This window comes from Indicator indicator, chromosome 4, assembly GCF_027791375.1.
Source record: "Indicator indicator isolate 239-I01 chromosome 4, UM_Iind_1.1, whole genome shotgun sequence".
Taxonomy (NCBI): Eukaryota; Metazoa; Chordata; class Aves; order Piciformes; family Indicatoridae; genus Indicator; species Indicator indicator.
In genome coordinates, this window is record NC_072013.1 from 6,698,580 (window position 1) to 6,726,404 (window position 27,825).

The 27,825-nt window shown below is 37.0% G+C and overlaps 1 protein-coding gene across 2 annotated transcripts in view; it reads left to right on the top strand.

Moving 5' to 3' along the window:
- PCNX1 (pecanex 1) overlaps positions 1–27,825 on the top strand; it is an 81,532-nt gene that overhangs the window by 47,787 nt on the left and 5,920 nt on the right. Inside the window, exons 11-33 of one of the 2 annotated variants that reach the window (XM_054400731.1) lie at positions 618–835; positions 1,824–1,977; positions 2,727–2,759; positions 3,778–3,949; positions 6,692–6,802; positions 7,307–7,398; positions 8,683–8,792; positions 10,539–10,644; positions 11,912–12,004; positions 13,522–13,672; positions 14,355–14,496; positions 15,832–16,009; positions 16,392–16,500; positions 17,270–17,399; positions 18,436–18,494; positions 19,383–19,598; positions 19,998–20,251; positions 20,930–21,160; positions 22,248–22,348; positions 23,635–23,785; positions 23,950–24,180; positions 24,588–24,862; positions 26,608–26,849. In XM_054400731.1, the coding sequence (XP_054256706.1) occupies positions 618–835; positions 1,824–1,977; positions 2,727–2,759; positions 3,778–3,949; positions 6,692–6,802; positions 7,307–7,398; positions 8,683–8,792; positions 10,539–10,644; positions 11,912–12,004; positions 13,522–13,672; positions 14,355–14,496; positions 15,832–16,009; positions 16,392–16,500; positions 17,270–17,399; positions 18,436–18,494; positions 19,383–19,598; positions 19,998–20,251; positions 20,930–21,160; positions 22,248–22,348; positions 23,635–23,785; positions 23,950–24,180; positions 24,588–24,862; positions 26,608–26,849 (3,559 nt within the window). The remainder of the gene's footprint in view (positions 1–617; positions 836–1,823; positions 1,978–2,726; positions 2,760–3,777; positions 3,950–6,691; positions 6,803–7,306; positions 7,399–8,682; positions 8,793–10,538; positions 10,645–11,911; positions 12,005–13,521; positions 13,673–14,354; positions 14,497–15,831; positions 16,010–16,391; positions 16,501–17,269; positions 17,400–18,435; positions 18,495–19,382; positions 19,599–19,997; positions 20,252–20,929; positions 21,161–22,247; positions 22,349–23,634; positions 23,786–23,949; positions 24,181–24,587; positions 24,863–26,607; positions 26,850–27,825) is intronic. The other variant, XM_054400732.1, reaches the window with a different exon arrangement.

Sequence of the window (27,825 nt, forward strand, 5' to 3'; positions counted from 1 at the left end):
AAAAACCAATCATTTGTCCTGGGTTTACATGCAGACTGACTGTAAGAGATGTGTAGTGATTTCACTTCAAAATTGGTTTATTCTTGTAGTGTATGTACTCCTGTTCACATATCAGTTTATTTGTCATCAGATTTGAAGTTTTTGAAGTTAATGGGAATATGTGTTTTGAGGACACATTCATACTTTATTTTAAATATACACATGCTGAAGTGCCAAACAGTAGTGTTACACACAAACTACTATCACTGCTTTTGCTGTTCACTTGCCATGGTAAGGAGAGGAAAAGTAAATAGAATCATGGGTTTGGAAGGAACCTGAGAAGACTGAGCAGGATTAACTAGGGCAGGTCACATAGGAATGCATCCAGATGGTCTTGAAAGTTTGTAGAGAAGGAAACTCCACAGAATCTCTGGGCAGCCTGTTCCAGTGTTCTGTCACCCTCATCTTGAGGTGGAACTTCTTCTGTTAAACACTGAGAAACTTGAACTGACTGTTTAAGAGAGCAACTTCTCAAAAGTGAAACTAAAATAATTGTAGCAATTTATTCCAAAACAGTTTTCAACAGAATATAGTGACATAATAAAACTCAGCTTTTATTAATACTCACTTTCTTTTAGCTTTCTCTTCCTCAGATCAGGTTGAACAGGCTGCTAACCATGGATACAGATCTGCTGGAGCAGCAAGATATTGACCTGAGCCCTGACCTTCAGGACCACATGCAACCTCAAGAGGAAGCAGCTCAAAAAGTCAAGCAGTACTATCGCTTTTGGATCCTGCCTAAGCTTTGGATTAGCATCAATTTTGATAGATTAACTCTTCTGGCTTTATTTGATAGGTGAGAACTTTGTATGTCACTAGACCTCAGAAGTAAAGATTAAAAAAGGTAACTAAACTGTGAGCAGTACAGATAAAGCCATCCTTAAGGAATTTTACGTATTTACTCTACTCTGAAAGATGAAAGAAAATACAAAATGTACTTTTTTCTAAAATAATGAAGGCTGTTCTCATTTTTTCCTCTGGCAGTGCTGGAAAGGGAAAAATAAACCCTCAATTTACATGTGTGGGCGAGTAATGTTTTTGAATTGTAAATAAAAAATTTAAAAAAAAAGATTTTTTGCTGATCTTCAAAATGGGAAAATAACCTTCTCCAAAAAAGTTTATAACTTCGCACACACTTCAATTATTTCAGCAAATAGAAGGAGTTTACCTGCTGTTTCAAAGCATTTTATCAAAGAGTCACCTAATACTGTAACCTGTTGTCCCGTCTGCATTTAACTAGTGGAATACAATACTTGTTCAGTTAACAGCATTTGGAATATAGAGAGTATTTGGTAATAAACTTTATAGAGGTAAACAATTTGGTAATTTGTCCAGGCAGAAATGCTATTAATTCTGTTCCTAAGCACTACCAGTATTGTATGGAATTCTCTTTTTTTCCACTTAGCATATCTTAGCCAAGCAGGAGTATCTTTTAGTTTCTTCATTACAAAATCATGAATGACAGAGTATATACAGATGCCATGCATATATTTTTACAGGCTTGTAATCAACCTGTGTACCTTGACTAGGTATACATTACAGAGCATGCTTCTGGTTGAGCATTTGAGTTATTTCTGAAGTTACCTGCTGAAGTTATCTTCTGTTTAAAGTTCAGTTCCATAAGACACTTACTGCTTTCAGCTGTTGTTGAAATCCTGGTATCTTCTGCCTTTACTGAAAGGCAATGGTGCTAGTATAGTCTATGCAAGTTCAAATCTATTCTTAACTACTTGGCTGAATGTTCTCTTTTTTTGTTCTTTTTTTTTTCTTTCCCTCTAATACAGGAATCGTGAGATCCTTGAAAATGTGTTATCTGTCCTACTAGCTATTCTAGTTGCATTTCTGGGCTCTGTACTTCTTATAGAGGGCTTTTTCAAGGATATTTGGGTCTTCCAGTTCTGCCTGGTAATAGCCAGTTGTCAGTACTCGCTGTTGAAGGTATTTTAATTTCTGTCTTCATTATCTATAAACAACACAAATAACTTTGGGAGTTGTAGGTTAGTAGAATTTTAGAGAGAAAACTGCATGTTTAATTTGAATAGAAAATGAGTGAATGCCATCTTGAAGGAAAGTTTGATAGATGATCCTACGAGGTTACTTCACTGGAATGGTTCTGCATATGTTTGTTAAACAATTTTTTTTGTTGTTGTTCTCATGCACTTTTTTTTTCCCCAAAGAGGAGCACATTCTTACTAATTAAAAAAGGTCTACAAATGAAACTTCAAATTGTATTGTTTCGGGGTTGTGTGTGTGTGTGTTTTAGTGCATGTACCTCAATGCTTTCATGTTAGGTAATCATATCTAAGCATATTTTTAATCAGAATGTTAGGTTTTGTTGGACAGTCATTATCAGCATTTTTGTAACATAAGAATAACTGTTTATTTCCTTATGGTTAGACTGTTAGGGGGACAAATTACATTTAAAATTACATTTAAATTTCAAGTGCGTAACACGTTGTGCTTAAAAGTAAAATGTTAAAAAGGTGTTTTCTAAAATGTATACTCTGACCAGATTTTGTTGTTTGCTGTGTTGTGCTATTTGAAGGCTGTAGAGTGGCTTGATGATTTTAAAATTAATTGTAGATACTAAAACCCACTTAAGATTAAAAAACTTACGGGTGCGTGGAGAGAGGTAAATGCCCTTATCTGTAGTTTGTTTAACTTTCCTCTTTCCATTTTGATTTCAGAGCGTTCAACCAGATTCTTCTTCCCCTCGACACGTAAGTCATGGGCATCTAGAGATGTAGAACTTACACAGAGTTGCGTTTTGGCTTGGTTTTGGGGCATTTCTCTTTCTACCTTCGTAAGGCACAAGAGGCTTACATAGTCATAATGTGTTAGAAAGAAACTGATACTATTTTTCTCCTCCTACATGATTTGTTTTTATTTACCATTTCATGGTGTCCCCCAGGTTTTGCTGTGGAGCTGTATCATGATAGGGCCTTTCATGAATCTTTAGGATTCAGCTATCATACTGAGTATCCTTTATGTTGTAATTTGTTGTGCTGGTGTGAACTGACAGAGCTTTGATGTTCTGTTCTGGACTTGCAGATCATTCACTTGCCCTAGTGTGCACACAGCCTCATTTTTTTACTCTATTAAGCTGAGTATGCAGTGCTCAAGTAAGCATTAACATTTGAGCATGGAAATGTTCATGTGCTACTGTTGCACAGTGTGTTTGTATTCTACTACACATTGCCAAGTATTTTTATGTCCTAAATAAGATATGAAAAAGCATTGCTGTTCTGTAGAAAGTAATTGATACCATTCTAGGTAGTAAGTTGCATGTTTTAATGAACACACAAATACAGATTATCATTTCTTTTTTTCAGTAGGAGCAGTATCTGAGTCATAAACTCTAATTGCTCTTTCAAAATGAATATATTCTCTCTTGCTTCTGAAGCCTAGTCAGTTTCTCTGGTATTTAATATTGCAAGAAACGTATTTTAAAACTTAGCAGAGAATAAGCTTAGTCTACCTTAAATCTTGTGTCCTCATATCGAAGCCAGAAAAAAAAAAGACACATCACTGCAAGGCAAAGCATTAAGCATTCTCTGAACAAAACTAAAGCTATGCTGAGGTGACAGCACATTAAGTGATGAACAACAAATAATTTCAGTTCTGAGATTATCTGTAACAGAAGAGTAACAATTCTTTTTTTCTGCTAATGAAACAAATGTCCATTTTTTTGGTGTGTGTGTTTGTTTGTTTTCTGTTTGTTTGTTTTTCCCCCAACAGGGTCATAATCGTATCATAGCCTATAGTAGGCCTGTATACTTCTGTTTATGTTGTGGTCTTATTTGGCTGTTGGATTATGGCAGCAGAAACATATCTACAACAAGATTCAGGTTGTACGGAATGGCTTTCACCAACCCATTGCTGCTGCTGTCAGCCAGGGACTTAGTTATAGGTGAGTGACTTTCTCACAGATTTGAATTGTTTGCTTCACCAGAGTAGAAGTGTTTTGGGGTTGGTTGGTTGGTTTTCCCTTCTCTATATCTTATGATACTGTTGCATCATCACCATCTAAATGCAGTTTATTTAGTTTCCTTTAGAAAGAGTATTTATAACTTTGCTGAAGTTTATGGGAAAGTTCTTCCCTTCTATAGCTTTGCTGTAACAAATTGCAGAGATGTCAACTAGCATGGTGTTATAGGGGGAAAAAGCAAATCAGCTTTTAGATTATCTAGTATTAGTTCCCATCCTTGAACCTTCTGTTCTTTCTTCTTTAGCTTGGAGTTGGAGACACTACCCTATGCTGGGACCTAGCTGCTCAGTACTTAATTTGACCTAGGTTCTTAGGTACTCCCTAGAGGGGCTTGTGACGAAGAAGTTTGAGTTCTATCTGACTGCTGAACTCAACCTTAAGAGAATAGTACTGTCACAGTTCAAAAAAACATTATAGACCATTAAATCCTCTTTTAATTTGTTTCTTCTCAGAACAGGCTTGTCAACAGTACTGAAAATATAATTTGGAGCTGTATGAGGTACTTTCATTGTATTCTGAACAGCAAAGTGCATTCACAATACTGCTGGCATTTAACACCCCACATACCCCCCCAAAAAAACCCACAGTGAAACAGGCCCTGGAAATCAGCAAACCTTTCCCTTGTTTACTTACAAAATTTATTGAAATAGCTATGTAATGTCAGGCAGAGCCCATAGAAAGGATACAAAATGTAAATATTTGAAGGCTATCTTATTGTGGAAACTCTGTGTGTGTTCTTCAATGGAGCAAAGTTACTTGGGTGACCTTCTCTGAGTGGCCTCTCTGGAGTGGGAAGAAAATGTGGTAATTAATCTAAATTGAATACACTTGTTCTTAAAAACATCTAAGCCACTTATTTAAGAGCAGACCATTGCCCAGGAATTTCTAAAGTTGCTTTTCTACAAATTCTATGGATCTATTTATGCACTATTATATTTCACTTTGTATCAATGATGGAAAAACAAGTTAAGACATCAGATACTTTTGAGTCATTCAAGGTACAAAACTAGTTTCATTTCCCTTTGCCTATGGTCTGTCAAATTCAGAAGCCTTTCCTTTGCCATCACCTTGAGTCATTGTACTATAAAGAGTCTTCTCCAGTTTTAAAAAGATATGCTGGCATCTTTGCCAGGTTGTGTCCACTTTAATCTTTTAAAACTTATTAATTAAAAAGCTCTGAATGTGTTTCGATTATTATGTTTTTCTCTGGTGTCTTTCACCAGCTTAGGTGGTTTATATTTTTTAGCAGTTATACCCAATACAAATCAGATTTCCAGAACAGCTCTCACTTAAAAAAAACAAAACCAAACCAAACCAAAACAAATCCATCCAACCAAACCAAAACAGCCCCAAAACAAACTGAAGTAAAAACCTCCCCTACTCTTCACACAGGCATGCAGAGCTTTGCCTTTTGGACTAAGTCTTAACATTGCTGAAGCACTGTTTTGGAAAGCTTTGTGTGTATCGCAAAGCAAGCTAGCGGCTAGCAAACATACTTTGTTAGCATAAAGCAAAAATCTCAGCTGCTCTCTTTTCCCCTTCCCAGGCACAGATACTAGAACAACACAGGTGCAGGGCAAGGCAAATGGGGTGTTTAGATAACATAATTGCTGTGTCCTTGCCACCAGGCAAGTGAGGACTGTTACAAATAATTTATTTTGTACATCACTTAGTGGACTTGATAGTTAATCTAAATCTGCCACACATGTATAACAATTATATTCCATTTTGACCTAGGTGGTCTCCATTGGAGAGCAGTTCTGTTACAGACTTCAAAAATGTTGGCTTTTTCCTGGACTATTTATAAATTGTGTATTCCCAGATCTATCTTGTAATTTTGTTTTCAGTCCTTCCTAAACTGTCATTTTTATCTACTGGGTTTCTTTTCACCATTTGATCCTTCTGTCTCTCAGAACCTAGAGCTTATGATATGCTGCTGTTTGTGAATTACATCTGAACTACTTAACAGTTGTCTAAAAGGTTACTTCCGCATCTTTTATTCCTTAATATAGAACGTAAATGATAGGTACAGGGTGGGACATAGCATTCTCTGTATTAAAATTAAGTGGCATTTGTTATTATCTTTGCATTCTTAAGTCTTGCAATTTTCAGAGGCTTTAATGGTTCATAGAGTTACTAATTTTAATTAATCAATAACATCATTTAGGATAAGAACTTTTCATAAATGGGGTGGGGAAATGACTGAAATTGTTAGACACTACCAGTAGCAGAAAACCCAGAGGTGAAGTGCTTGGCCTCTTTTAGCTCAGCGTGGCTGGTGTTAGCTTGCTCCTGTGACTGCAGGCAGGCAGTTGGGCTCAGATAAGCCTCACTTACAGTGACTGAAATCTTCTCATCTATAAATGCTCCCAGCTGATCTTTGATAAATAAAAATGGAAAGCCTGAATTGGCCTGTGTCTATTTCTACAGTGACTAAAGCAGCAGTACAAGAAACTTCTGACTCTTGGTCTCCATATAGTCAGTTCTGCATCAATGAAGTAGAGATTCACATAATGGATATCTTCTTTAGAAGTAATAGTAGAAATACTTCAGTGATGTTAAGTGAAATGGTGTATGTAATACCCTAGGACTTAAACTGAAGAGCACATTACAATATTACTCATTCACTACTTTTTAACTACTTTTGTTTTGTTTTCTCCATAGTGTTTACACTATGTTTCCCTATAGTATTCTTCATTGGTCTCCTGCCTCAGGTGAACACATTTGTGATGTATCTCTGCGAACAGCTGGATATTCATGTCTTTGGTGGCAATGGTGAGTGGGGTGTTTTCTGTCAGCATCAAAAGCATTAGTTAAGAGCAGCTATCAGATTAGTAGGCGAGCTAAAGAATTTAATGATTAAACTGTTTGCATTCCTCCTACTCTCTGAACATAGAATACTGACTGTGTTTTTAAAAGGGCTAAAGTTCTTCTGATTGATTATTATGAAAAGGAATTGCTGTCATGATAAGTCTGTCAGGAACTGTACTTTCTTCCTCTACTGCTTTCTGTTGCAGTTGCTACCTATTCCCATGGTAATGCTGTTGAATAAATGAAGAGGCAAATAAAGCCACATAAATTGGTCTTTAAGAAAAAGTAATTTGGGGGGAGAGAGGGGTGGGTGAAATAAAAGTAGTAGCTGTGGGTTTCAGGGGGGTTTTTTATAACATCAGAGTGGTTTTGTAATTAGGGGACTGATATCTTCCTTAATCTCAAGTATTTTGTATTCTAACCTGATTATATAACATTGTTTTATTTTTCTTTTTGTTTGATATTCAGCTACCACAAGCCTGCTTGCAGCACTTTACAGTTTTATCTGTAGTATTGTGGCAGTAGCATTGTTGTATGGACTGTGCTATGGTGCCCTGAAGGTGAGCAGAATTTTAAACACAGCAGACATGAATGTTTTGGGTTTTGTTCTCTGCTTGCTTGCATCTTAGATAAATATGAAAAATGTGAATTAGAAATATTAATCTCATTTGGTAGGTTTTTTCCTTGATCAGCTGTGTATGTATATATACATACCTACAATCTGTAAAGGGGATACAGTGCAGGAACAAAGCAGATCTTTCGCTTTGAAAAGGTGTATGATTTGTATCTGCACTAAGAGGCAAATTTTTTTGGCTGAAAACACATGAGTTTTATCATTATTTCCCTTCTACTCTGGTTTTTGGAAAAAAAAAAAAAAACACCAAAAAAAAAACCCCAAGTGCCTTGTTTCTAGAAAAATCCTAGTGTATGTTTAATCTCTCAAAATGGCTCACGTGAGTATTTTTTTCCAGCATTGCAAACCAGAAATAGTCCCTTCAAGTTAGTCTTCACTTGTGAAGAAGCCAGGAAATAATTTGTAGTGTCAAAGTGAAGACGTGTGCCTATCTAAAATGTAGAGTTAGCTGGCAAATGGGGGAAATATTTCCTGAACCAGCTTTTCCTTGCTTGAAATGCCATTCTGTTTGTTTGAAAATGTGGTGCTGGTTCAGCTTGTAGTTTCAGTTATGTGTCAGTAATCAAATGCTCTCAGTTCCTAGTTGTACCATGTTGTGCCTTCCAATTCAGAGCTGACTGGCTTTTTATTTCGTTCTGTCACAGAAAAAAATTTGCTAGGTGAAATACTCCCATGAGGCTGTCTCCTGCAGAACATCATTAGTTTTCTGTAAATTTGTATATTTCTCATTAGCCTTTTGTAAGCGTCTGTTCAAGACAAACCAGCTTCAGCAAAGCATTGCTGTCTCACCTTTGCAGATCCAGTACGAATGATGAAAACAAAACCACTGGTTTTATCTGAGTTCAGAAGATAAAAAAATAAATCTGAGTTAAAAACACATACCTTTCAAAATTAAGTGACTATATTCAGGTCTAAGAACCTGTGGTCTCAAGGAAGGCAGGAAATTCTTCAGAATGGTTGTGAAAACTGATGATTATTAAAAGATAAATATGATGTAGGCTTAAAGGTTGTACCTCATGTGAGAGTTTCTGATCTATAGTTAGACATGGGTAAATACTGAACAATACTTTGTACCAGAAGTCCTATTTAATTTTTGTGTAATTGTAGTTGATTTTTCCATTTTCGTGCTGTGACTGATGGATATGATTCTTGCACACTGGGTGTTCTATATGTTACCTCCTTTTAATTAACTTTTCACTTCTGTCTCCAGGATTCTTGGGATGGGCAGCATATTCCAGTTCTATTCTCCATATTTTGTGGTTTGTTAGTGGCAACATCATATCATCTCAGCAGACAAAGTAGTGATCCTTCTGTGCTTTTGTAAGTGACTCAATTTGTGTCCTTTCTTCAAGGAAAAAGCAAGTCACAGGAGAATGTTATAAATAATGTTAGAGATTAGTTCAGTTTGAACTGGTAGTTGCCAGCATTAGCAAAAATAGCATGATACTGGTTCAGTAGTTAGAAATTCTCACTGTTTGCACCTAGTCCCTCCTATTAGCAACAGCCTTTCTTTGAGACTTCTGCCAAATAACTTTTGTGCCAAAATCTGATTCAGCTGTCTGCTGATGTTCTCCAAAATGCCAGTCAGGTGCCATCTTTCTGCTGGTGCATTTGTGCTGAACAACCTGTACCCATTCTGTATTTCAAGAGGTGCTCAAAGAACTAGTTTAAGGTGAAGTCCACATGTGGGTTTTTTGAACTGTTTCACTTAATACTGTGTTCTGGTGAACTTAGTGTGGGGGGGGGAATTTCAACCCACCACAAATGTGCTCTCAGAGTGCTTGTTCGAATAACACAAAACAGTCAGAATCTGGGTTTGTGGTGAATGTTCCCAACTAGCACAGGGAAACATACTCATGTTGCTGTTCTGGAGTATTGATCTGATGATGACAGTTTCTGATTCAGTTAATAATTATGTGTGCAAAGCAAAATAGTTCCAGTAGGAGAAACACCTCCCACAGCCTAGCCAATAGAGGCTTAGTCACATACCTGGGTTAGTCAGAGCATGAACTTGGATTTATATTTAGCCATAATGTTGGATGAATTTGATAAGCAGCAGTCCGGTGTAGAAAGTGAGAAGCCCTTTCAGTGAACAGGGAGATTAATGATTTCTGAGTATTCACATGGAAGGAAAGTGCTTATCTTTGGGTTGATAACTAAACCTTGTCCTGTACTCATAGTTCAGATGACTTTACTCAGTTGGTATGAAGTCCATGTCCCTAGGTACCTAGGTGTACTTTTGTTCTTTCCAAGCACTATAGACTGGCTGCTTATGCTTGACCTTCAGGCTCACCTATTTAGCTGGATTAGCATGTAATTGCATTTGAAGATCATGGGCTCATTTTATAGTGAGCTTCAGTCTATAAAATGAAACAATATGTATTTCTGTACCACACAATGTGTATTGTAATGCATTGTCACCAGATTGAGGGAAGGCAAGACACCTGGGTATGGCTAACTTGAGCTGCATTATGGTATACTGAAAGCTTAGGTATAAGTATTTTGGGCTTTGGTACCAGTGAGGTCTGCTAAGAGATCAGTTTGGTCAGTGTGGCTAATTCATAGACTAATCAGGGTAGCACAGAGATTTTTTTTTTAATCTTTTTTTTTCTTTAATTTTTTTGTTGTTGCTTTTGAAGTTTGAATTAAACCAAGGAGTTCTTGATTGTCTAATTTGTGTTGACAAATAGACCATTTCTAAACTTTGCACCAGATTACATTTCTGTGTGTTTTTTTGTAAAGTTTAGTTTCATGAGTACTAAGAACTCCAGTTTAAACCCAGTAGATGTTCTTTTATTGTGGTATTGGAGAAACTGTTGTTTGAACATCGTGTGTCTGCTCATCTTTAATGATGGTCATTGTATGCAACCAGAGAACTCATACTTTTATGAAGTGGAGATAGCATTTTTGTAAACTTGCTCTGCCATGTGAAAGCACTAATATGTCAGGATAACTTTTTTTTTTCTTCTCATAATCAACTTGTAATAGAACTTTTGACTTTTTTTTTTCTTCTAAAACCATATAGAACAATGCAGACTTTTCAGTGGGTTCTTTTTTGTCTTTAAGCTCTTTAGTGCAATCAAAATTTTTTCCTAATTCTGAAGACAAAAACCCTGAGGATCCTCTATCTGAAGTGAAAGATCCTTTACCTGAAAAACTTAGAAATTCTGTGGTAAGTATCTTTCTATTTTTTTTTTTATTCCTTCTAAGGATTTACTTTACGTGGATTTGTATAGAATCAATCTGAATCTTACTTAGCTCACAATACTCATTGATTACCATGGTGTTAATTAGAATTGGCTATCAGAACATTTCCTTTACATCTACAGATGAAACAGTGTACTACAGGAGTGTAATATTTATATTGTGATTTAAGTTATTTAAAGGAGACGTGTGAGAATTAGTGTGAATTCAGAGTTTTCTACTAGTTCATATTGATAATAAATGATACTTGCTTTTGTGCAGAAGTTAGTGGGAAAGTGGTAGTGATGCCAAAAGTATTTAGCGTGGAGAAACTGTAGTTCTTCTAACAGTTAACAGGAAAGAATGACCAGAGGGACCTGCAAGCTGTTCTTTAGTTTTGAAACTATGGTGTTAGTCTCCAGTGGGCTATGGGATTTGAAGATTATGATGCATTTTTTTCTTTCAGTGCTTTTTAAATCAGGATTTACTGATCTTGAAGTTGTAGCCCAAGAAGTTAAGGCCTTGCAGCAGTAATTGCTGTGTGTAATTGTTTGGCTGATTTCATAACAGTTAATCCTTTAACGATTTTCTGGGATGAAAATGTTAACAGTGTATTTACAGAGTGGGAACAGGTTTGAACTTGGAGACTTGGAGTTGTAGTGACCCCTAAGTATTTATTGCCCCCTTGTGACTGCATCTGGCATTGCTTGATTTGGCACTTTTTTCTCATTAACAACGTCTTGCCTTAATTTTTAAAGGGTAAAATAAAATTCAGACTCACTCTAGAGCTGTCCTTTTACCCTCCTACAAAGGTGAGGGGAAAAGGGTTGAAAAGCCTAGCTGTTCTGATCGTTAGTTCTGTCTAGGCAGCTCCCTTCCAGAGCTCTTAATTGCTTCATAAATTCTTAAGTCATGAATGGGAAATTTGTTTAGCCTTTCTAACTCTTCTGTCAGTGCTGTCAGGGGGTCCTTAGAGCTTCTCACAGTCCAGAATTAGAGAGAGAATATGCTGGGTATACTAATTTCTCCTGGCCCACCTTGGGCATACATCTTTCCATTTAACTCATTGAACAAATGCTCTTAGCTGTAAGATTTATCTTGTGAGATTTCTGGTAACTTCAACTGATGTAATTAACACTGACGTAACTTGAAAAATCTTTCATCATTTTAGCTGTTACTGCTGATGGACGTTAAGAATGCAAAGAGAATAACCAAAGCAGGCATTTTCTAAAATAATTTTTGTTTTGACTCCTCAGAGCGAACGATTGCAGTCTGACCTGATCGTGTGTATAGTCATTGGTGTCCTCTATTTTGCAATTCATGTCAGCACAGTATTTACAGTTTTACAGGTAAGGTGTTCCATCTTGTCTGCCATTTGTCTTCCATGTACAAATACTCCTAATGGGATAGAACACTTATTCTGATAGTGCATCAGATGATTTGCCTAATTTTAGGTGGTCTTTTAAATGTATGGTATAACAAGTATGTGACTGAAGATCTTCACATTCCAGTTTTATGTGCTGAAACACTCTTCTTTCCTAGTTTCTTCTTGCATTCTGGATTTTTATTTTAGTCTCTGACACAGAATGCCCTCTTCTGCATCATCTCTCTCAAATAGTGTCAGGATCATTTTGGAGTAAAGAAAAATGAAATTTTAAGAAAAGTTGATTCTTCAAGATTTAGATGTGGAAACTGACTCAGCAATTGCATGCTAGTGTAGCTGTTTGTAGCATAGGGAAATTCCCCTTTACTGGAATGGTTCTCTCCAAGACTTCAAAGAGCCTTTGAGTTTGAAGTTTTTTAATTGTCAGTCTAGCTCCTATTAGTTTCGGATACTTTTAAGGTGTATGTATGATGCTAATTGATGATGGTGACATGGGACCATATCCTGTGCTTGAATTTTTTTGAGTAAAGGCATTTGCCTAAAGAGTTGCAGCTGTTGAATTCTTATTTGGGTGTTCCTCTAACAGAACCTTTGGTTAGGAAAAGCCTCACATCAGGCCAATAAGAGTTTCTTATGTGTATCTTAGAGTTTTTATCCTCCCACTGCTGCCTACAGTTAAAGTAAGAAATTGATTTTTAAAAAGCACATGCGTGTGCATTTAGGTAGCTTTAGGTTTTCAAGTGAAGATTTTCCCCTAAGGAAAATGTCTTTTCTGTTGTGTGGCTGGGTTTCAGCACTCCTTCCCAGTGTTGTGTTCTCATGCATTTGAGAAACTTGGTTACAGGCTTTTTACCAGCTGTATTGTTCAATAGGCTTAAGCTTCACATTTCTTAGTCAAGAGCATATGACAAGGTAATGTGATGCTGATTTTACTATGACATGTCTGGACATTTAGGGTAAAGTTTAACCTGTAGAAAATGTTTGCTTTGGAATCCAGTCTCCATACCATGTTGATACAGCAGCATTTTGTGACTTCTGTGAAAAGGTTTGGTCTTGATGGGAGACTTATTTGCCTTCTTGAGAATATAAGATTAATGATTTGTTTTTCCTTGTGCTTATATTTCATTTTATCCAGGAAATGAACATGTAAATTGAATTTAGGCTATTTAGAGGATAATAGCTTTATTATTTATAAAATTAAAGGGCAGGTGGATCAGAAGCAATGGACTGTGAAGGGAGATTGGTATCCTACCTTCAAAATACTATTTGGCTTGGTGAGAATTTAATAGAATGGTTTTATTCTCTCGTAGGCCTTTCTTGTTTGATCTGAAACTTGGTAATGCAGTAACACTTGTGCAGAAAGATAGTCACAACTTACTATTACAGGAACGCCTGCCTAGATGCTGTAAAAGGTATTACATTACTAGTGTGTGCTTTTATTTATAAAATGCAAACCTTAATTTGTTTAATTCTTCTTTTTAGCCTATTCTAAGTTATGTTCTCTATGCATTGGTGGGTACGGTAGGCTTTGTGACCCATTATGTTCTGCCTCAACTCCGAAAGCAACTTCCCTGGCATTGCTTTTCTCACCCACTGCTGAAAACCAAGGAATACTATCAGTTCGAAGTTCGAAGTAAGTATCATTCATGACACTCTTTTTGAACTTGCTGTAGTTGCTGGCCAACTTGTGTTCCCAGATTGACACACTTACTCTTTTTTTCCTTATTGTTCTCACCATGGAATATTTAGTGGCATCTAATTTAGAAATGTCTTTGATTCTCAATTTCATATTCTTTGATTCCATGACACTTTATGTATATTTGTACCACCTTGTAACACTACATTTGTGTTAATTTGGAACACAGCAATCCAGACATTTGTGTTGGCAGGCTACATTCACTCTTCTATATTTAGTCATAAATCGGAAATCTTTGGTTCAAATATGGTTGGAAAATGTCCTTTTGCAAGAGAGATAATGTGTGATGTCAGACAACTTCATCAGTATCAATGCTGAAATTATTGAAAAGTTGGCAATCCTGTTTGTTTCTCATGTAGTAAGCAGGTAGCTTTCAGACTGCTATATTGTAATACATTTTGTATGGATGTTTAGCATTGCGAAGACTCGAAGACTCTACCAACAACAGCTTTGAAGGAGCTTCTCTTTATTTTGGTTAGATGAGACTATGGAAGTCCAGTATGAAAGTACAGTTAGTGTTTGGCTCCACAAATTACTTGGATCAAGAATCTTTCTTTCTGTTAGCTGAGTGTGATTTGACAGTGCAAACTGATTTCTTCTTTTTAATATATCTTGATAGGTGCTGCACATGTTATGTGGTTTGAGAAACTTCACATTTGGCTCCTTTTTGTAGAGAAGAATGTTATCTATCCACTGATAGTCCTCAATGAGCTTAGTAGCAGTGCTAAGAATATTGCTAGTCCAAAGAAACTGGATACTGAGTAAGTAAAAAGGTTATCAAGTAATCTGAGTATGTCTGCTGTGGTGGGAATTAGTGAGTTCTGACTTCAGTGGGAAGATAAATAATGCTGTTGCCTTAAAACTAAGGAAAGGAATAAATAGTTTTTATTTATTTGAAAGCTCTTACAGAACCAAGTTACCTTCCTGACTTAAACTGGAGGATTACAGTGTTAAAAAAAGAACCTGCACGAAGATAAATGATTCAATTCATGGTGTATACTATTAACAATTGCAGGTTGCAGAACTATCTAGTAGTGTGATATCAGAATTTCCTTGTTGAGCTTCACAGTCTGATACAATTATCCAGACCGCAAGTTCAAGATAGTGACAGTACCTTCTGCTATTTTTGTCAGGTGTAAATTTAAGACTTGTATAATGTTCCCTAAGTTGGAGTGCCAGCTTGCAGCCCATCTACACCTTTCTGCTCTCAAGGAATTCCTCAACCTTCTACCCTCTAAGTATAATGTGATAGAATTTCACACTTCCTCTCAAATTGAGCCTTAGTTACAATTCCTTGAGCACTGCATCTGTCTCAGCAAATTTGAGTTCAGTAACACTCCTGCATTTTTTTTTTTACCTTCAAGAACAGTGATCAGGTGTCTTGTTGGACTTGAAGTTCTATTAATTTAGAACAGAACTGTTGTAGAGAAAGTCATTCTTGAAACAAAATGGAATATGTATTTAGGCATGGGTGTTGGAATTTTTTTTTTGGATGTGGGGTTTTTAGAAGTTTAATAATCCCTGGGACTTGCTTTGGGTTCATTACACTTGTCACTTCAAGACCTTTGGGAGGAATATTGACATTACATTAACATTAAACTCTTTAATCTGTCAGTTGCTATCTCTGAAAAAAGAATATCATTGTGAGTTTAGTGTTAAGTTGCAGTTCCCCCAATACAAGCTGGAGCAGTGTAGTCATGCATGAAATGATGATAATCCAGAATTCATTAACATCTAAGTGATCCATCTAGAGCACTTCCACTGTTTTTGCATCTCAGTATTTATAACCTTAAAGACCCAATTTTCTGTTCAGAGCAAAAGTTACACTAATCCTTGAACTTTGGCTTCAAAATACTGATAGAAGGACTTTGTTAGTAACCTTTCACAACTTTTTTTTTTAAATGAAGTTGTCTCTAAACACATATCCCTACTCTAAATCTATACCTTGAGTTTGAAGAAATTGTCATTGCATGAGGACACCAATTCTCTTGTTTGATTTTTGTTGGGTGTTTGGTTTGTTTGGTGTTTTGTGTTGGTTTTGGTGGGTTTTTTGTTGGTGGTGATAAGTGACTGTTTTGTATGAATTTCTTATACAGGTTGGGTGCTTTAATGATCACAATAGCTGGCTTGAAGTTACTGCGTTCATCATTCAGTAGCCCAACGTGCCAGTATGTCACTGTTATTTTCACAGTGCTCTTCTTCACTTTTGATTACAAAAGTTTTACTGAGACCATGCTGCTAGATCTCTTCTTCATGTCCATTCTCTTCAGCAAGGTAACATCACCTCTATTTCTACGTCTTCAAGGTCATCCAAAAGGGAAAATAGATAGTCCTAATGGACAGATAATCTTCCAGATGAATCCTATTGGTACTGTCACTAATATGCTGAAAGACAGTTAAGACTGCTCCTTCTCCAAGCATTTATGGTAGCTTGAGAAAGCATGTGTAGTTTTCTGAGCATCTTACGAGCTTCTGTTAGTAGAACAATGAAGAGTGTATTATGTTACTTAATTGTTACAGCCTTTTTGTAAATCTTAAGGTTTCTGGTAGACAAGAACTCTAGGGTGGGCAGTAAATTCTTAAGGATATTTGTGTACTATAAAGTATGTTGGTTCTCTGCCAAATCACTAAATTGTTTGTTTGTTTCCTTTTGTAGCTTTGGGAACTCTTTTATAAATTGAGATTTGTTTATACCTACATTGCTCCCTGGCAGATCACATGGGGATCTGCCTTCCATGCTTTTGCCCAGCCATTTGCTGTGCCACGTATCCTTTGAAAACACAAATTATCCTGAAGTCATGTACATATAACATCTGAATGTTGTGTTATAACGGATTATTTATTGTGGGCTGAATGTTATGAATGAATGCACTTCCTGCCTTCCTACAATGCTATGAATTAGTACAGCAGCAACTAGTAGGAATAGAATTCTGCTTTGAAAGAAATACAGCAGTAATTATGTCATTCTGAAGATGACACAGCTTTTTTTTGTTTGTTTGTTTGACAGTCATTTCCTTTTTCAAGAGTCATTAACTATGGCTTTAGTTCCTGAGGTTTTGTGTTTTTCACCTTCTGTAGTCTGATTTGAATGGAGTTTGAGAGGGTTATCAAATATTGGAATGGTCTACCCAGGGCAGTGATGGAGTCACTATTCCTGGAGGTGTTCAAGCACCATGTGGACCTGGTGATTACAGACACAGTTTAGTATTGACCCTGCAGTGCTGGGTCGAAGGTTGGACTTGGATGATCTTTGAAGTCTCTTCCGAATGGATGTTTTCTGTGAGTGTTGAGTTAGTGTTTTCTGCAGAATTTGGGAATAACCACTATGTCTAGTGCCACATTTTCGCCTGTTTTTAAAAGCAAAAGTCATCCCCTTATTGCTGGAGATAATGTAAATATACTGTGCTGCATACAATTTTTCAGAGATCTCATTTTGCTCTTAAGTGGTGCTACTGTCTGTTTCAGGTACTATCACAGAAGCCTGGGGGGAAAGAAGGCACTTGTTGCTTCACTTTCCTTAATTCTGTTATTCAGATTCTGCAATGTTGTTTGTCCAAGCAGCTGTGTCAGCTTTCTTTTCTACTCCACTGAATCCTTTTCTGGGAAGTGCAATATTCATCACTTCATATGCCAGGCCTGTCAAATTCTGGGAAAGAGACTACAAGTAGGTGAAATAAGCCCCTTGAATTTTGCGTCCTTTGTTTTGAAAAATATTACTGAAGCTAAACATGTTGGTTTAGTGGTTTTTTTTCATTGTTTTCTCCAAGTGCTGCCATTTTTTCCCCAGAGGACTACTTTATATTCCATGTGATATGCCATCCTGGTAGTCTTTTTTTAAGATATTAATTATATAATTGTAAAGTGCAATTTTAATCACAGTGAAGTTATGTACAAAAAGGTTTTGGGGGTAACTCATAACTGTATTTAACACATGTTCATTATTGCTCATTTCATAGCTAAAGCTGGCTAACCTCAACATAAAACAAAAATCCTTAAAGTAAATCTCTTTTGATCAAGGTGAGATCAGTAGTAAGACTCTTCATATCAGGTTATCCATCCCTATGTTTTATTTCTCCAAAGTCCACCATTGTTGATGGAGTAGGAGACTAGTGAAGTGTTTGACAACACAGGGTAAGATGAGTGGATGTTTCTGGTATTCGTGGAAAAGAAATTTTTCATTTCACTGCTGTATTGTTTGGGGTTTTTTCATGTTCTAACACAGGAATAGTTGAAATACAGTGCTCCAAATCTTATCTCAAAAAGTTAAGGTTATAACTTCAAGCAATGAATTAAGAATTTTCTGAAATTTACCCTTTCAATTAAGTCTACTAGAATATTAGCTGTACTGATTTAGTTGTTTTTAAGTCTGTTATATCTAAGGCTTTGTGATTATCTAAGAGAATATGTACACTTAGAATCATCTTTATCTTTAGGTATATGGCCCATCTACTGTGGACCAAGTATTAGGTATTGGATCATAATTCTATCATAGGCAGAAAATACTTTTTTGTATGTAAGAAGTGCAGCAAATTTGCATATGCAATTATTTTAAATTAATTTTTTGATAAGTATTTCAGTGGAATACAGTGGAATACTGGAATACAGTGGAAGAAGCAAATTTTATTCTGTTAATAGTTTCTTCCTTGAAATTTCCTTACAGTAATAAATTTTGTGTTGAATATGCTTTATTTTGTCTTCAGCACAAAGCGTGTGGATCATTCAAATACAAGACTGGCTTCGCAGCTTGATCGAAATCCAGGTAGCTTTTCTAGTTTGATTTTTTTTTTTTTTTTATTTGCTTTGTTTGGTTTTTGTGGGTGGGTTTTTTGGTTTGTGTTGGGTTTTCTTTGGCATGATGAGATTTGTGGTGAAGTTTATTTTGGTGGTTGGTTTGGGGTTTTTTTGGTGCATTATTTTGGGTTGTCTGCAATGAGGTTTTGTTGGGGGGTTTTTGTTGTTTGTTTTGGTTCTGTGGTGTTGGGGGTTTTTTTACAGTTGTGGTTTTTTAAAATATAAACGGCTTTTATAGGATTTTTATAGTATTGATGATCAGTTTGCCCTTTCATTGTCTCTACCTATGCCCAACCTTTCTGTTGTTCTGTTTGTTACTTTCTCTTCTATCTCTCTGTTGTTTTATTCTTTAGATTATTGCACAAGTTTTCTTTACCTTTATGCATGTCTGGCTTACTTCTTTATTTATAATCATAATATGCATAAATCTGTTCTTCTTTTTATTCTTAAATAACGAAAAAACTGAACACCCAGATGTTTTTTGAAGATGGCTGAATGCCATAGTGATGAGACCAGTGTAACAGTCGTTTCTGAGATACCTCTGTGCTCCTTTGCTGTTGTACTTTATGTGGAATAGAATAATGGGAGATGCATGAGTGGAATTGATGGAATAATTTGCAAAATGGAGGCATTACTAAGAAAGAAAAAAATTTTGTCCTAATGACTAAATGCTACTTAGCATTCCTTTGGAGTAGCTGTTCATTAAAAGGGGACGGGGGGCATGGAGTGTGGAGAATGACCTTCAAACATGCCACTGTTGGAGAAGTATAGGATTCAGTGTGAAGTGATAATTGACATTCAAGCTTGATATCTTTTTGCAGATTCACATAATAACCCAAATCCAATCTTCCTGCAGGTTCAGATGATAACAACCTGAATTCAATCTTCTATGAACATTTGACCCGTTCCCTTCAGCACAGCCTGTGTGGAGATTTGTTGTTGGGTCGGTGGGGAAACTATAGTACTGGGGACTGCTTCATCCTAGCTTCTGACTACCTCAATGCACTAGTACACCTTATAGAGATAGGAAATGGCTTGGTCACCTTCCAGCTGAGGGGGCTTGAGTTCAGAGGTGAGTGTGTAACACTTATTTTAATGTCTGTACTAAGTGGAATTTTGCTTTGGAAACTGAGGTTATTTTCAGTTCCATCTTACAAATTAATTGTTTTGAAAATGGACCGCAGAGCCTCTTTTTGCCCATCGCATGTGAGGAAAACTAGCTTGCTCTAGCAGAGCTGGTGCCAAGTTTCTCTTCCCATTTTAGTGCAACATAGCTATCGTAATTTGATTCTTAGAGACACTTAACTAAGATGTGATAAATTAGGTTGTCCCATTGGCAGATAGTTGAATTCTTATTACAGAAGTGTAATTGGATATGAGTTGGACTCTAAATACTTTAAAACACAAGTCAACAGTAAAGGAATCATATAAAGTGTTCAATGCTTTCTTATTTTCTCTACTTTCTCCTAAGGAACTTATTGCCAGCAACGAGAAGTAGAGGCCATCACTGAAGGTGTAGAGGAAGATGAAGGTTTTTGTTGCTGTGAACCAGGCCATCTTCCTCACATGCTTTCCTTTAATGCTGCCTTTGGGCAGCGTTGGCTGGCTTGGGAGGTACTTGTGACCAAGTATGTTTTGGAGGGCTACAGCATCACTGACAACAGTGCAGCTTCCATGCTTCAAGTCTTTGATCTCCGGAAAATTCTCACAACTTACTACGTGAAGGTGTGATTCAAATTCATACAACCCTTGTGGGGAGGGAGACCGTTTTACGTCTGGGAAACGGTTGGCTTGAACTTCTTATGTCTTTCATATGAGGATCATAGAGTGTAATACGAATTACAGATGTATGAGCACCCATCATCAAAAGAGGGCAGAGCTTGCTAGACTGATTGTTTGATACTCTAATGCATAAACATGACAATGACTCTGTAGTCTAGAACAGAAAGAAGACACTTTCTGCTTTTTAAAAAAAAAAATCCTTGCCGTGCAGTTGTAGGAGCACTCAAGACCTCAGATCCCTACAGATAATGTGTACTAGCTGACATCTTTCATAAGATCTGTTCTTTCAGGAAGCCAAAAATGTTCAGGTTGGAATATCTCCAAGATACTTAAACTGTGTTGTGTTCCCTGCCACCCCCAAACACAAGGATGTTAGTGTGCTGTATTGTATTTATTGTTTAAATTCTTTATAAATTTAATATCTAGGCCTCCATGTTAACTAGAGAAAAAATGCCTGTACTATGGTTTCCGTGCAAATTTGTTGCATTTGTGAGCTAAGTAAAAGCTACTATGTGTCAGTTTGGTTCATTACTAGTAAAATAATTTAAATTAGTTGAAACAATTAAGATGCTGACTTTTTATTGCACTATTGACTCACTGTTTTAACTGCTACTGTTTCAGGGAATCATCTATTATGTCACAACATCCCCCAAGCTAGAGGAATGGTTAGCTAATGAGACAATGCAGGAAGGACTGCGGTTGTGCACAGACCGCAATTATGTTGATGTAGACCCGACATTTAACCCCAATATTGATGAGGATTATGACCACCGTCTAGCAGGGATCTCAAGAGAGAGTTTCTGTTTGATATATTTGAACTGGATAGAATATTGCTGCTCTCGAAGAGAAAAGGTAAGTCCAAACCTGTGAGGAAAGCCACATACCGTTCTAGGATGGTCACTTTCTTGTCGCTGTTGGCTTGAGTTACAGACGGGTTTAATATTGTTTTTATAGTAAAGATTTGTAATCAAAATGTTAATTTGTAGTCCACTGGTTTTTGTATTCTGTTCTTGAGATGTGAATTTCAGTTCTGTAAGTAGGGTATGGTTTAACCTGTTCACTAATGAATTTTCATTTACCAGCTCAAAGTAGGTTGAATTGAGTCTTAGGCATTTATCTATATACAAAAGCATATGTCTATAGAAATGATGTTTTGTGCTCAGATGTCAGTGTTTACAAATCAACCCTAACTTGAAAAAAATCCAAAGCAAAACACAAACCCTGAGAAGACAAATAGCGGTTGCCAGCTTTATAAAGCTGACCACTTCTTTCTTAGTGCTTATGCTGTACTGTTCATTAGACCACTGGAATTGTCAGCTTATGGAAATGATCATACCATACTTGAGTCTCTTCTCTCCAGATCTTTCCACCTTTTAAACAGAACGTCAGTGTGCTTGTAGAGGAATGCTTTGACTTCTTACTGTTATACAAAAAAGCCCTGTGTGAGATCTACTCAAAGTAATGTTTCCTTTGAAATAAGGAATTTTTTTTTTGAGATTAAAAGCATGGGAATATAACTGAAATTTGTGTTTAATGAGGATCTGAGACTTCAGAGTTCAGTTTTACTTTGGAGGTAAAAGATTAATTCCTAGCATATTTTAACGAGTATAAGATTTGAAGTGTTCTGCAGTGAAATGACAAACAGCAGCCAAAGAAAATAGTTTCCCTCCGAGTCACGATTTTGTGAAACATTTTGTGTAGGTATTGACAGTCAGGTTCAATCACTTGAATGATTTTGTTACCTAGAGCATTACATACCCTATGTCTGCCTGTACTTCCAAAACTTTTAAAGAGGAATTCATATGGAAGATCTGAGAAGAGTAACTGGTATACTTGAGTTTGCGTGTCTTCATATGTGTTTAGACATTTTTAGTCCTGGCAGAATGTTTTTTCTTTGCTTCATTCACCTGACTGTTTTCTTTTCTTTTGTTACCACAAGCCACTGGATTCAAGTAAAGACTCACCCCTGGTAACATTGTGTTACGGACTGTGTGTGCTGGGGCGGAGGGCATTGGGAACAGCTTCACATCATATGTCTAGGTAATAAAATACTGTTGTAAGCTTCCCTTTCTGAAAATTCCTCTGTGTTCCTAGGTGAGGTATTAGATGAGAACCCATTCATAAAAGAAATATGTTTCATGCTAGCTTTCTTTAAACAGGACATATATGCACAATGTAACTTGTCTTTGTTATAACAGCCAGTGAAATGCAAGCAAAGGACAGCAAATGAAGGAGAACTGGAATTTGAGCATTTTGTTTTATCAAGCTAAGGGAGAGTGAGAATTGTGATGTGGTAAGGACCAGTTATAACTGGCACAAAAAAAAGGCGAGAACTGGTTGAGTTCTGAAAGTGAGCTCCACTTCCTGCTGCAAGTGTGTGTTCTCTATAGAAACGGCAAGAAGAGGAAGGCAGCTTCTTATAATGAAGAACACACGTTGTCATGGAATTTAGATCAGGCCATTATGACAAGTTTCACAATTTAGCTGGCTCCATTGCAGGCAGTTGTTTTGTACAAATCTCCTTCAGCTCATCTCTGTCATCATACACCAACGTCTTTCTTGCAGAATGAGAACCTCAACTTACTTGAGAAAACAAATATAAAATACAGTTGTATGTTTTAAGAAATCACGGGGTGATGGTTGAAAAAGAAAATAAAAACAAGCATAATTAGGTGTGGAATCTATTGGTCAGCTAGGTGCTGATTATAAAACCTGTTCTACTTGACTGCAAGGGAAACTGTTGACTACTTCTCTGAAGCATACCAGCCAGTCGCCCCTGAAGGTCTTGAAGATATGCAGTTGCGAGAGTGATCAGAGCATGTTTGATACCCCCTCCTCCCCCGCTCTTCAGTTAGCTTAGTAAAAGGAAATAATGCCTTTAAGTGTGACAAAGCTGTCAAGGTTTTTATACTGTACTAAAGCATCCACAAGTGAAGCTATGTATCATTTCTAGCTGGTCCATTGTAGTGTTAAGTACCTTGAAAGGTTTTCTCTTTAAAAATCTTCACCGTGAAGTCAGGCATTCTTCAGTGTTCTGTTGACTTTAGTCTGTGTAAACAGCCTGTTGCATGCATGGTTTATTCATTACCTGTTCAGTGCATGTAGCCACATAGCCACCTAGTGTCCAAGCTTTGCTTCAATGTGTATCCTTACTCCCTGTCTTACTCTCTAAGTTATCTTTACAGAGAAAAATTATGTGCCTTTCTGTGCATCTCAGTGTTTTCTGCTCTTGTAAGTGATGATGCTTGTGGATGTGTTTGTGTTTCTGTTAATATTTGGGCTGTTCTTTTTTTTTTTTCTTCTTTTTTTCCCCCTCCCCTCAACAGTAATCTGGAATCCTTCTTGTATGGCCTGCACGCCCTATTTAAGGGTGACTTCCGTATATCTTCAATTAGAGATGAGTGGATCTTTGCTGACATGGAATTGCTGAGGAAAGTAGTGGTTCCTGGAATACGGATGTCACTTAAGCTACATCAGGTGAGAGATTATACAGGAAGGTGTTCCATTCTTTTTATTTCTCTGTGTGTGTTCTTTTAAAAATGTCTGGGAGAGAGCCTTTCAAGAGTTTGAGGTGTAAAATGTTTGATTTTTATCTGCAGTTACAGCTGAAATGTTAATCATACCTTACTTCTTGGAAACAGGATCACTTCACTTCTCCAGATGAATATGATGATCCTTCTGTCCTTTACGAAGCCATAACAACCCACGAAGAAAATCTAGTTATAGCACATGAAGGGGACCCTGCTTGGCGCAGTGCAGTGCTTTCCAATTCACCTTCCCTCCTTGCTCTGCGCCATGTGATGGATGATGGCACCAATGAATATAAAATCATTATGCTGAATAAGCGGTATCTCAGCTTCAGGGTCATTAAGGTAAGCTTTGTGCATGGTCCCCAACATGACACTATGTTGTAGTGCATTTTAATAACTGTACCAAATGGCTACTTTGCAAGTCATTAGGTTTTTTTTTTTTTTGTTATTGGCCTATCATTGCTAGGATTGCTGCTTCTTATAAAATGGAATCGTTTAATCAGCAACTCAGTTCTTGACTTATTTCTAATTGTATTCGTAGACCTGCTTTTCTCACTGTTGCAACTTGTGTCCATGAGTCCACCTTTCTTAAGGGTATATTCAGTTAATTTCATATTAAGGAATATGAACGCCTGCATTCTGCAGTGCAGTATTACATAAGCTCATGCAGGCCTAGGAATAGCAAAGCAATCATCACACACTCTCCTTGCTTCCCTTTCTGACACAGCCTTTCTACTTGGCTTTTGCAGGTGAATAAGGAGTGTGTGCGAGGCCTGTGGGCAGGACAGCAGCAGGAGCTTGTCTTCCTGCGTAATCGTAACCCAGAAAGAGGAAGTATCCAAAATGCAAAACAAGCTCTGAGGAACATGATTAATTCCTCTTGTGACCAGCCAATTGGATACCCAATCTACGTCTCACCTTTAACTACTTCCTATTCAGATAGTCATGAACAGCTTAGGGAGATTCTCGGGGGAGCTATCAGCTTAGGAAATATCAGAAACTTCATAGTTTCTACGTGGCACAGGTAAGCTGAGAAAAATGAGTTCTCACTTGGATGTGTTCATGCTCTCTTATTCTATTAACTAGTTTCATACATGCCCTTCACAGCATAATATGAAATAGTCATATATAAATATATAAGCCTTGAGTTTGATTTCAGGCACATCTGTAGCATAGAGAAGCTTCTTTGGTACAGGATTAATCTTCAAGGTATATATGTAATACACCACAAAGTATGTAAATGACACCTCAGAATAAAACAGGATGGAAAGCCTTCATGCAACAACTACCATTTCAGTTCTAATATCACATCTACTAATGAGGCCATGCAACTTCTGTACTTTTTTTTCAGTACTGTCACTTTTGCTGTTTATCTGCACTATCTTTACAGAATCAAGACTGTGGTAGGCTTCCAGTCTGGCAAATATTTTGCATGCAAGTGCTGATTTTAATGTTGTTAGAGTATGCTTATACATAGTAACACATGCTCTACTGTTGTTTATAATTTCATGGGTAAGTGCCCTGTATATTAGAACAAGAACAAGTAACTGGAGTGATGATAATATAATCCCCTTTCCATGCGACCCCTCAGTAACCCAGTACAAACTCTTGCTGTGCAATGTTTTATGTGCTATGAGAACTTCTACTACACTCCTGATCCCTTAGGACTGTGGCTCCAAAAGCAAGTGGAAGTGGTGGGTGGCATTCAGGAATGTACATCCCAGTTCTTACAGTTTCAGGAACTGGTCCTGTAGTTGGAACAATCCTGTAGCTGTTCCAGTGGACATATTTACACTTGGACAACTATAGTACATCAAAACACATGCTGCTTCAACCCAGAATATGCCACACATGCTACAGTCTGTGATGTTTGCCTTCTGTCACCATCTGCATGTCCAACACATGCATAGAATAATAGGTGGAAAAGTATGACAAACAACAACATTTGGATCTGAGCTGGGTATGCTTCAAGATCCTGGATCCCTGAGGCAAATAAATTGGAAAGGAGTGCTCAGTGTCTTTGAGTGTAACAGAATAGTAAGAAGTAGGAGATGAATGGAGAAAGAACATGGTGTGTCTTTTGTATCCATCTTTATTAATGCAAACAATGTGGTGAAAAGCCTGCATGGTTATATACACTAGAAAGTTGGCTGACCTCTTGTTGGAACGTTTAAAATTTGCACAAGAATTTGTATTCGAACAATTGCAATACGTGCCTCAAACAATGGAGTATGTTACTGAAGGTAACAGGAAACTGAACACATTAAAAAAAAACACACCCCAAAACAAACAAAATATCCAACTAACATTCTTTTCCTACTCGTGTGAACAGACAAAATTTTGTAGTATAAGAATACCCTTGTGACTGGTCTGTTAAGGAGCATAAATTTTACTAAATTGTTGCAAAAGATCCACCAGATCTGGGTTGCAGAAGTTCTACCAGAATTTTCTATCTGGAATTTTTTTACTTTATTGTACTTCAGAGGTGATGATTTCCACCCCCCCCCCCCCATCTAAAAGCTATATTGTATGAGCATTTGGCTTATCAAAAATAACTGCTACTTCAATAGCTGTTGTGAAGAAAATGGCAATCTTTTAGAAAGCAGCTTTTATATTTGCAGAGTGTATTCTGAGAAAATTAGTCAAGTTTTATCTCATTTATGAAATGCTGTGGATTGTACAGAGTAAAGCTTGTCATCATAAGGCATTTCATAGAATCCCAGTGATTAGGAGGCCTGACTTAATGTGCCAATTGCATTGTGTTTTCAGACTAAGGAAAGGCTGTGGAGCTGGCTGCAATAGTGGTGGAAACATAGAAGATTCGGATGCTGGAGGTGGAGCTTCTTGCACAAGTAACAATGCAACTATCAATGAGTCTCAGAGCAGCATGTCACAAGGAGGAGGGAATGCAAATACAGGGCAGGCACCTGGAGCAGTACAGCACCCTCCTGTTGCAGCTCATCCCACAGCTCTTCCTGCAGCTCATCCACCAGCTCATCCCTCTACTCTGGGTAATATTGAAACTCAACAAAGCTACAATTTTATGTAATTCTATAGCCAGAACTGGCCTTTTAGTTCTTTGGATTTGGCCTAAGTTAAAAGAGAAAAGCAAACAAAAATGCCTTGATACAGTGTGAACAGCTGCTGGATCCATCTCAAACCACAGTGCTCCTCTATGCAATGTGAAATTCCCAAACAGATTTGAGCAACAGGGGTATAGTTGTGCTGGCAAAATAGATTCAAGAACTTTTTATAACACATCTTTACATATTGGATCTTTTCACTTCTGTCATGTTGTGTGCAAATGCTAAACTTGTCATTTTTAACAAATGTCTTCATTTACACTATGGAAATGGAGAGTCAATTCTGCTGTATTTTGGCTGGATCCTGTCCAAAAGTCTGTAGTGATCTATAGTTAGGGAGTGGTGAATGATAAAGCTGAGGAAAAAAAGCTTTCCAAACACTACCTTGGCTCACAAAGAATATAAAAGTGTGTGTAGTTGAGTGAACTTTTTTTTTTTTTACACAATATAACTAGGTCTGTCAGCTGTGGAGAGGTAGTAACTACACATATGTAGTATAGAAACAGTAATGACACCAGTGCTCATAAACCACAGTTCCTGGGTTTCTCTTTAGGTGTATTAAATTCTTCGGATCTTGTTTAAAACCAGCTTTTGTGCTAACGTTTTCTGACTTAATCTTTGAATGTCCAGTCCAGTATGTTAAGAAAGAATATTTGGTGTTTGGAAACATGGACGTTTCTGTCTGCTTTAATGCCTTGAGTATGGGAAAATCAGGTGTTAAGAAACAAATTGCTAACACAGGAAAAGCAAAGCTGAAGTGTTTTTCAAGCTGCTAGTCTTGCAGGGATTGTGAACTCGAGATCAAAAAATAAAGCCTATTGAAATGCTCTGCTATGTGAAATACAACAGATCTTCTGCAATACAGCTATTTCAGATGTTGTCGATGAGACTTATCAGTTTTGTA